The sequence below is a fragment of the Pteropus medius genome, unplaced genomic scaffold, assembly GCF_902729225.1.
Source record: "Pteropus medius unplaced genomic scaffold, Ma_sr-lr_union100, whole genome shotgun sequence".
Lineage (NCBI taxonomy): Eukaryota > Metazoa > Chordata > Mammalia > Chiroptera > Pteropodidae > Pteropus > Pteropus medius.
This window is the reverse complement of record NW_024341372.1, coordinates 798,958-808,576: the sequence shown is the minus strand read 5'-3', so window position 1 is coordinate 808,576 and position 9,619 is coordinate 798,958. Positions and strand designations below refer to the sequence as shown.

The 9,619-nt window shown below is 40.1% G+C and overlaps 1 protein-coding gene across 6 annotated transcripts in view; it reads left to right on the top strand.

Annotated features, from left to right (window-relative positions):
* Positions 1–9,619, top strand: part of ARHGEF9 (Cdc42 guanine nucleotide exchange factor 9) — a 153,017-nt gene that overhangs the window by 26,464 nt on the left and 116,934 nt on the right. For 4 of the 6 annotated variants that reach the window (XM_039850520.1, XM_039850512.1, XM_039850502.1 and 1 more), the window contains exon 2: positions 3,954–4,133. The exons of the other annotated variants lie outside the window; for them this stretch is intronic. In XM_039850520.1, the coding sequence (XP_039706454.1) occupies positions 4,008–4,133 (126 nt within the window). In that variant the 5' untranslated portion in view covers positions 3,954–4,007. The remainder of the gene's footprint in view (positions 1–3,953; positions 4,134–9,619) is intronic. 6 annotated transcript variants of the gene reach the window in all.

Sequence of the window (9,619 nt, the reverse complement as noted above, 5' to 3'; positions counted from 1 at the left end):
AGACTCCCCTTCCCCAGCCCTTGTTTGCCATCAAATTCCCCATAGTCTTCACCTCTGGGACTTTATTTAATCTCATTCCTCTTCCTCAAATGCCTTTCCTACTTCCTTCTCTGTTACAATCCTACTCATTCTTTAAGACCTATCTTCAGTACCCCACAAAACTGTTCTAAGCCAAGTAGCTACATATGATCCTTCCTTCCTCTGAAGTCTTGTACTAGGCCAGTATATACCAGGCACTGTACTAGGCACTGAACATCTAGCACTCAGTTCGCTCTGTCTTTAATCTTGTCTGTGAGGCAGGTATTATTATCCCCATTTTACAGATGCAGAAACTAAGGTCCAGTGTTATGTAGCTTGAAACTCTTGCTCTTGGCTTTTGTGATATTGTACTTTTTGGTATACTAACTGCATTATGGCAGTTCCATTTTGGTTTGTTTTCTGGCTCCTTGTCTATTCTTCACTCCCCTTTCTAAAATAGCAAAGCCCAGAATTGAAGCTAGGTTTGCCTGTACTTAACCACCTTTGCATACTGCTTGAAGGACATTTACTCTTGCCACATGAAGGGCCTTTGATTTTTAGGTAAAAACTGTGGCTGAAATATATTAAGCAGACCCCTGCACCCAATGGGAGCTCACTAAGTGAGTGTTGGATGGAAAATGGATGAGCAGAGAAAAGTGCATATTTATGTGAATAATTGTAACAAGTTAAAAATCAATCCTGTACACAAAAAAGAGATTTAAAACTAATTTCCAGCCCCAATTTAATTTACTTTTAAAATAAATTAGAGCATAGTGGAGGAGCCTATTTCTCCCGTTATTCCTGCCTGTATTTGTGACTAGAGAGCACAGGAGCCCCATACGGCTACCAGCCCCTTCAGGATTAATCCTCTTTTCATCATATGCACACACATCTGTCAACTCTTGGTTGGTTCAGTGTGTTATTATGGCTCATGAAGTAAGTTGGAGTATAGAATTATTCCCATTTATTGAGTGAAGAAACCGAGATCCAGACACAGCATAGTTTATAAGAGCAGAAACTCTAGAGCCAGTCTGTACCTACATTTTAATTATGGCTTCAATACTTACTGGCTGTGTAAATTTGGGCAAATTATTTAACCTCTCTGAGCTTCAGTTTCCTCATCCATAAGATAGTAATAGTATTTCCTCAAAGGGCTGCTGTAAGGCTTAAATGAGTTAATGTGTATAAAGTACTTAGAATAGCTCCTGACATATATTAAGTACTTTATATTAGTTACTTTCATCACCATTATCATTACAGCTTTAGCAAGTAGTAGAACGAGGTCTTAAATCCAGATGTTCTTTTTCTACCTTCTCTATCTATGGTGTTATGTTGTGGGCTGGGGGAGGTCTAGGAGGTTGGCCATCTGGCAATCATAGGCAAGTCACTCTTGCTATATTATCCCTGATTTATAAAATGAGGGCTTAAGAGTGATGATCTTTGCAGTGCTGTACAGTTCTGACTATCAGTGATTCGAAGTGGGCCCTGATAATGGTTTGTGGCCACTGGGTCCTGGATTGGCTTTGTCCAAGGTACAGCTGGGCTCTCTGACCCAAGGGCTCAAGAAAGTCATGTGGACTAAATGGGACAAGAGTGAGCCACTGCTGCTGGGAAAAGCCAAGCATGGAGTCCCTAAAAAGAAAACTCCACTGTAGAAAGAGCACAGGCAGTAGAATCTGCCAGATCTGGACCTAGGGGACCTCAAACAGCATCACAGATAGTATCTTGAGCAGGGTGGTAGTAATTGATGTCAATATAGTCTTTTGATCCTTGATAAAAAGCAAAGGATATAGCTTTAAATTACAAGCCCTCATGGTGCTCTGAGTTGGTGCTGTATGTGCTTATTGAGCTCTAGCAACACCCAGTTGGGACCTACCTTTGGCAGGAGAGGGGAGACTTCTCTATAAAGATTTATTTTATTGAGGTCAGTAACCAGAAAATTTTCTCCACTGAGGTCAAAACAAGAAGAAATTGATTTTTAGAGCATTTGGAAGAAAGCAAGCTCAGCCTAAAAATGAATCTCCTCATAGGCAGGAGTACCTATGACTAAAGGTGGCTGTTTATTACTTGAGGTTCTTAAAAATAAAAGCCATTTGGTTTACATAATGGATGGAGTTCTGTGAGTTCAGTATAGCTAATTAGTAGACATTGGTAGTACGATATGATAGCCATTAGAGCATATGCAGTCAGAAGACAAGGCTCCATAATTTATTACTTGCGTGATTGGCCAAGGATCAGGCTACCTCTTTGAATCTCAATTTCTTCATCTTTAAATATGAGTAATAACGAGATCCAGCTTATTTAGTAAGGGTCAAGTGATGCAGTAGATATGAAAACACTTTGTAAACAGTAAAGCTTGAGGTACTTGAAAGGTGGTGTTATAAAAGGCCCTATTGGATATCTCATTTACATCCATGCTGAGGAACTTCCTCTATGCCTTACCTTCTGTGGAAATCACAATGGCTATAACACTAAGCAGTGAAGGATGCATCAGGCAGGGGCTGACCAACAGAATTCCTTAACTAACTTAAATTATGTATGTTTGTGTGAGTGTTATGTGTTATGCTTTTTAACTTATGACTATAGGGTTATTCTCCAGCCAGTGTGTTGGAAAGCAGACCTCTGTGAGAGAATGTGTGTTCCATATCCTGTCTCTGCTGTCTTTGAACTGTTTTGTCATTGGTCTGTGGTATCATGATTGTCTTGGGAAATCAATTCTTCCTAAAAGCAGACTGATGGAAAAGTTGACTTATAGAGGACATGTTCAGCAATTCAGTGCTGGGGAGAGTGTTTGAATCCTTTGCCTGACAAGCCATATGTTCTCTGTTTTGGAATCTGTTCCTCCAAATGCCAGGAAGACTGGTGGCCCATACTGGCTGGAAACATTTGGGAAAAAAGAGAACAAATAACACTTTGGTCAGGATGGTAGCCCAAGAGAGGCAGACTGTTCCCCTCCCCCATCCTCATCACTATGCTCGGATAATTGTTGTGAACACGAACATTTGTGTGTGTGTGTGTGTGTGTATGTGTGTGTGTGTATGTGTATGTGTGTGTGTGTGTTTATGTGGCAGAGAGATAGTTGTCTGCCTGCTGCTGTGTGGAACTCAGTCCTGCTGGCCACAAAGTCTAATGACCAGGGTTAAGATCAATGTACAACTACAACCGGTGCCTCGCTAAATGACCCTGAGCCCTTAACTTCCTTGTTGCTCAGTTTTGCCACCTATCAAATGCAGAAATCAACCTAGACCTCCCTATGTATCTCACAGGGTCATTGTACAAATTACTGAGTGAATCTGTGCCAAGGCTGAGTTTCTTGGAAGCAGGGCATCACAGAAAGCCATATTCTTTTATACCCATGACCTCTCTGAATGACATCATGTGTGGGTGGGAACAGAAGGTTGCAGGACTGGGGTCCATTGTGTGTGAGGAATGCCATGATCTGTAACCCCTGGGGCTGGGATACAGCAGTGTTAAAAATGTACCACCAACTCTCAATTGGTCAGTTTTAGTAAGAAGGAGGAAAAGGGGAGGAGCACAAGGACTTTAGAGTGAATTTGCTCCAGCTTCATTTTAGCCAGTGATTTCAGCCTCCTCTCTACCCATTGCAGACCCAGGGCTGCCTTGAATCACCAAGGAGAGATGGACTGGAGCTTTCTTTCTTCCCTAGGGAAGGATATCATGCATAGGGATAAAAGTATGAGGTCTATGTAGTCCATATTCACATTCTGGGTCATTCTACTCACTGGCTAATGGAGAGTTGACAGTATTGTTTGTCTTGTGGTGCCTGCAATTGCCAGTGCTATCTCTCTCACTCTTACTCTTCACCACTAGTATGTGCCTTTTTCCATAAAGTAGTAGAGTTCTATGGGCGGGGGAAGGGGCAAATAAGGTAGTCAGCTCTGTGGACTGAAAACATTCTCGTTTTGTCTCTTAAGCTGATCACTGGAGATTCCATCGTTAGTGCTGAGGCAGTATGGGATCACGTCACCATGGCCAACCGGGAGTTGGCATTTAAGGCTGGCGACGTCATCAAAGTCTTGGATGCTTCCAACAAGGATTGGTGGTGGGGCCAGATCGACGATGAGGAGGGATGGTTTCCTGCCAGCTTTGTGAGGGTGAGTGTCAGTCAGCCTTCACTCTCCTGTCTCCTTGGCTGCCTGCCCCTGGCTTCCCCCTCACCAGCCCTTGTTCTACTCATTCCTCTCCTGGTGGCTCCTCTCACATTTTACTTCATTTTTTTTTTTTGGTCTCCTACCCAAAACCTGAGCTTACTTTAATTTTTTACCCTTCTAATTTCGAGACTTTTTCTTTTTCTCTTATTTTAACAGTCTCCACCTCCTGACTCCTGCCTCCTACCCACTGTAACTTTGTACAGATCACTTCCCTTTTGGCCTTGATGGTTTTTGAAGATCCTTTTAACTCTATATTGCTGTGAACTTTTACCTTTCTTATCCCTCTTCTTTTCTGCTTTCTTTCTTGTCCTTGTCTCCTCTTTTTTTTTTTATCTTTTGTTTTTATAGATCTCTCTCCTTTTTTTCCCTTCCTCACTCCTCTCTGCTCCTTTCTCTCATTTAGGGAAGTGTGAACACCCCTGTATGTTGTCTCAGGATTGTCTTCAGCTGCTAATGTAAGAGTATGGGCTCCCTGCTTTCTCAGGGGCTAGAGTTTACTGATTGGAAGTCTTACTTTTTACGAGAGTCAAGTGGCTGGGATCTAAGATATACTGCAGGTGAGAAGCAAGCAGCCTGATGGGTCTTGCAAAGCCTTGGCCTATTTGATGTTGTACCATGAAGAACATGGCCCTTAACAGAAAGGGCTCTTGGGATGAGGCTCTTTACCAGTTTCTGCTTTCTTTGAGTCACCAATTAGTATGTTATGGGAGAAGAGCATTGTCCTTGTCACCCAACTTTTGACTTTCCTTAGAGTTAAGAGCTGGAATCAGCTCTTTGATAATTGTGAGCTCTGATTTTCCCCATCCACAAAATGGTGTTGGCAATTCCTTCATGCCAGGGTATGTCAGTGAATGTGATAATACACGTGAAAACAGCTTTGTGGAAATACAAGTACTAATGCCACATCATGATGTCTTATGACTATCCTTACCACACCCTATCATCCTTTGTTAGTTTCTTCTGTAAAATAAGGCTGAAGTCTTGACCCAGACAAAAGATCAGAATGGCTTAGGCCTTTTGGGGATGATAGGCCTTGGTATTAGAATGATAGCATTCTAGTGTGACATGAGGAAAGGAGCACGACATTTGGAATCAGACAACCAAGATGCAGTCTCAGGTTTATTACCTCATAGCTCTATAGCTTTTGGTAAGACTTTCACTTTTCTGAGCCTTGATTTATTTCGTCATCTGAACAATAGGGATAGTTGAGTTTTTACAAGAATTAAATGAGATCACAAACGTGAGTAAAGTATCTAGCACAGTGCTTGGCACATAGTGGGTACTTGGCAAATGGTAACTTGCTTTATCATCATTATCCTCATCATCATCATCACCACCACCTTATTAGCTCAAAGAAGGTCTATATATCAAGGCTAGCCATACTGGTTGAAAGAGGTCTCCTTCCTTGGAGGGTTGCAGACCCAGGAAGTATTGTTAATGATTGGAATGATTTGGGTGAAGTCACTGGTCAGAAGCAGAGAGGAGGACAAAATGACCTCTTATCCCTTTCTCTTCTGAGTCTTCTAATCAAATATCCAATTCTTTTTAACTCTACATATGTGGCATCTTCTATCAGAGTTTCCAAATGCCATCTGTGTCCCAGCTAAGCATTTCTGGTTGATGAATCAGTCCCAGAGGTAGTTAGAAAGAGCACATCAATAACCACGGGCCTTTGGAACTAGCATGAAGCCCTATATGCAGACAACTTGCATGTCTTGGACTGACAGTCTCTCTCTTTAAAAGAAGAATTACACTGCACCCAGTGACAATGTTGTCTAAACCCAAATGTGGTTCACTTTCAGTGAAATGTCAGTTTTATAATAAACAGTAAATCAAGGAATGGGACAAAATGATTGAGCAAGGCAAAATGGTTCAGGAAGGCTGATGGCAGAGCCAGGCTTTAGAATATCAGTGAACTGACATTGATGTTCCTGCATCCAAGGCCAGGAGGAGTTTTCCTCCAAGTACACAGTTGGATGGGCTGATACTGACTTTTGAGAAGACCACTGGCAAGTCCAGGTATGCATGATATATACAGTGTAGCCCAGTGATTCTCAGCTGCAAAATGAAATAAATCACTTGAGTAGTAGTAAAAAAAAAAAAAAAAAAAAAAAAAAAAAAAAGGTAGTCTCCAGGCTGATTAAATCAGCATCTTTGATATTGAGAACCATTGGTCTAGACAAGCACAGTCCAATGGAGATATAATGTGAGACACAAATTCAAGCCACAAATTCATTAAAAATTTTCTGCTAGCCACACTAAAAAAGTAAAAAAAAAAAAATCAATGATGAAATTAATTTTAATATATTTTACTTAAACCAATATACCCAAAATTTTATGTAATATCAATATTATCACTATAAAATTATTAATGATATATTTTACTAAGTCTGAATCTGGTGTGTATTCTATAGTTAAAGCACATCTCAGTTCACACTAGTCACATTTCAAGTGTTCATTAGCCACATGTGGCTAGTTGCTGCTGTATCAGATAGCATAAGTCTAGACTGAGGACCATAATAAGAAACCAGGATCATTTAAGGCAGAGCTTAAATCATAATTTAGAGCTCCAATATTCTATCGATTATACCAGTGTTATTCTATGGAAAACTAAGCATTCCATGTTTCCTCAGATTGTGTTCAGAATGAGTATTTGATCATTCTAAACCTTTTTGTTTGTTTGTTTTAATAATGGCCTAATGGTCTTCAGATCTCTAAAGAAAAGTACCATAGAATCTAGAGGCCAGCTGTTGTGGTGTCACCAGTAAAAGGAAATGGGGGTAGGCTGCTGTAACATGAATAATTGAATATTGGTTTCAAGATAGGCCTTGCAGTTCTCATGAATGTAGGTTTACATTTTTAATAAGATCGTGTGATACTCAAGGGATTAAATAATGGAGGTTATGGAAGCTCTTTTCTAGTAGATATTTAGAAATAAAACTTCTATCTCCACTTTTCTACATTGATTTTGGTTAAGGGTAGAATGGTATTTTGGAAACAGTGCTAACTATAATAGGAAATGAGAAACTCGAATTCTACTCTTGGCTCTCCAGAACATTTGGTGTATAATCATGGGCTTTTATTTTCTCCTTCTCTAAAGCATTCTCTAGAATCTATTCAAACTCTGACATGTCTAGGTAGGACATAAAATGAGTCACACTGAAATATTGGATTTTCTCTAGTGCTGATATAGTTAATAGATAGATGGGCAATTTCCTGGGATGTTATACCTCTATGTTATAGAACAGTTGCTTGATTGATCCAGACTGACCCTGAGCAGAGGTTTAGTAGCTCCTGGAGAACATTATCCCTAGGTTATTTGGCATATAACATGAAAGTATAGTAGCAAAGAAAAAATTTTCCTCCTAATTCCATATCAACTGGACATCTTTGTAGATCATTGACAAAATTAGTCACTGATATAGCAGGACATCTTCGTTCCTTACCTGAAAATCTCATTGTTGGGTGAACATCCCAGCCTTAGGACAGATAATCAAGAGTGCTTCATGCCATTCCATCCAAGCTAGCCTTGCCCGATGTTAATCAGATTAAAACACAATATGGAGTCTGAGAAACCCAGATTCTTGCCTCTGTTCTGCTATTAGATGTGCAGCTTGAGCAGTTTATTGTGCATCTTTGAAGCTCATTTTTCTTCCTTGTAAATGAGAATAATTGAGTCTTATGAAAATCCTTTATATCCTGTGGTATGCTAGATACCTATAAATAGGAAATATGATACTATTTTCTTTATTATACAAGAAGTTGCTAGGTATATGTATCTTCTTATCTTCAATAAGATATCTGCCTCCCCTGTTGTTCAGAATTTCATTCTTTGTGTATGTGTGTATGTGTGTGTTCTCGTATTCTTTCCCATCTGTACTGGGGGCATGGCTTCACAACAGCAATGCAGGAATTGATGTACATTTCCAGCAGTTGTTCAGGTTTAGTGAATTACAGCTTGCTGAATATCAGTCCCCATATCTAGCTGTCAGCATATTCAGTTGCTTTCTTGGGACAGTTTTCTTCCTGGGTACTGAAAGCACATTGTTGGATATGATTGTGTCTCTTAAGTAGCAAATCCCACCCCTGTGGTGGGCCTTCTTTTGAATGCTGGCCCTAACTCCATATTATTCAGACTCTTTTCCTTTGTCCCCATATAAAAAGGAGCCTTTGTTCTGACTTTGGGCTGTGGCCTGGGGAAAGCTTGCTGCCCACTTTGAGGGCAGGCTGTATACAGGACACATGACATCCTGTTATCGTTAGTGGTAGGTGAGGCCTGCATGACAAGGCATGGGTTTGGTCAGAAAGTAAGGAGTCTGCTCAGGTGCCATCAGCATATATAGTCTTTGTTTCCTCAAATTCTAGATTTCTTTAGTTTTGAGCCTGCCTGGAGGCAGGGGAATGAAAGGATAAGCTAATCAGGTTATTACCATCATTCCTTGCACTTGTACAGATCAGATGTCATAGAAACTAAACCTCTCCTGTTCATAGGGAAGCCCACTCTTCCAGAGTGTTACTTGACTTTTAATTATATAGTATCTCTTTTTGGCTGCACTTGAGGAAAGCTTTTCATCTGTATGAAACCATAGACTCAGTAGATTTAGAGTTGGAAAGATCCATTTTGGCCAAGAGTGGCTGACTTAGATGTTTACAAGGGCCAGACCAATAACTGACGAGAGTAAAGCAGTCTGAGACTGGGGTAAGTTGTGGCCTATATATTATTGGGAAATCTATGCCTCATCTAAAGGGATCAAAAATGAAATGGATGGTTCTCATCAGTGGAGTAGGATATAGGAATGAGGGAAGTCCAGTGGGCTGAGATCTTCCAGTATTTTCAAGAAAAGCCAGGAATTCAATTTTATGTAAAAATCTCCATATTTTAAAAATGTTGACAAGTAATTCACATTTTTAAAAGAAAAATTGTGAGGGACAAACAACATATCTTTAGGGGCTAAATTACTACCCCACCCCCAGCACAGGTCCCAGCTTGAAACCACTTATCAGCCTGACTTCCTCATTGTATAGATCCTGAGGAAACATAGGCCCAGAGAATGGAAGTGACTTGCTTACTCATGTAGAGAATCCATAACAAAGCCAGGACATGAACCCAGGGCCCTAAATATAACTTAAGACAGTTGATTTAAAGTTTTTGTCTAGTAAGTACAATGCCTATTTTTTTTTTGTCATGTGAATGGGCCATAATTTTCTGTTTCTTTGTATGCCCTGTAATTTTGTTGTTATTGTTGAAAACGGGGCATTTTGAATATTATAGTGTGGTAACTCTGGAAATTAGATTCTCTCTTGTTCCCACAGTTTGCTGTTATTGGTTATTGAAGACTGCAGTTGTCCATTTGTTTAGTGACTTTTCCAAACTATTTTTGCAAAGAATGTATTCTTTGTTATTTGTGGTGACTGAAGTCTCTGTTCTG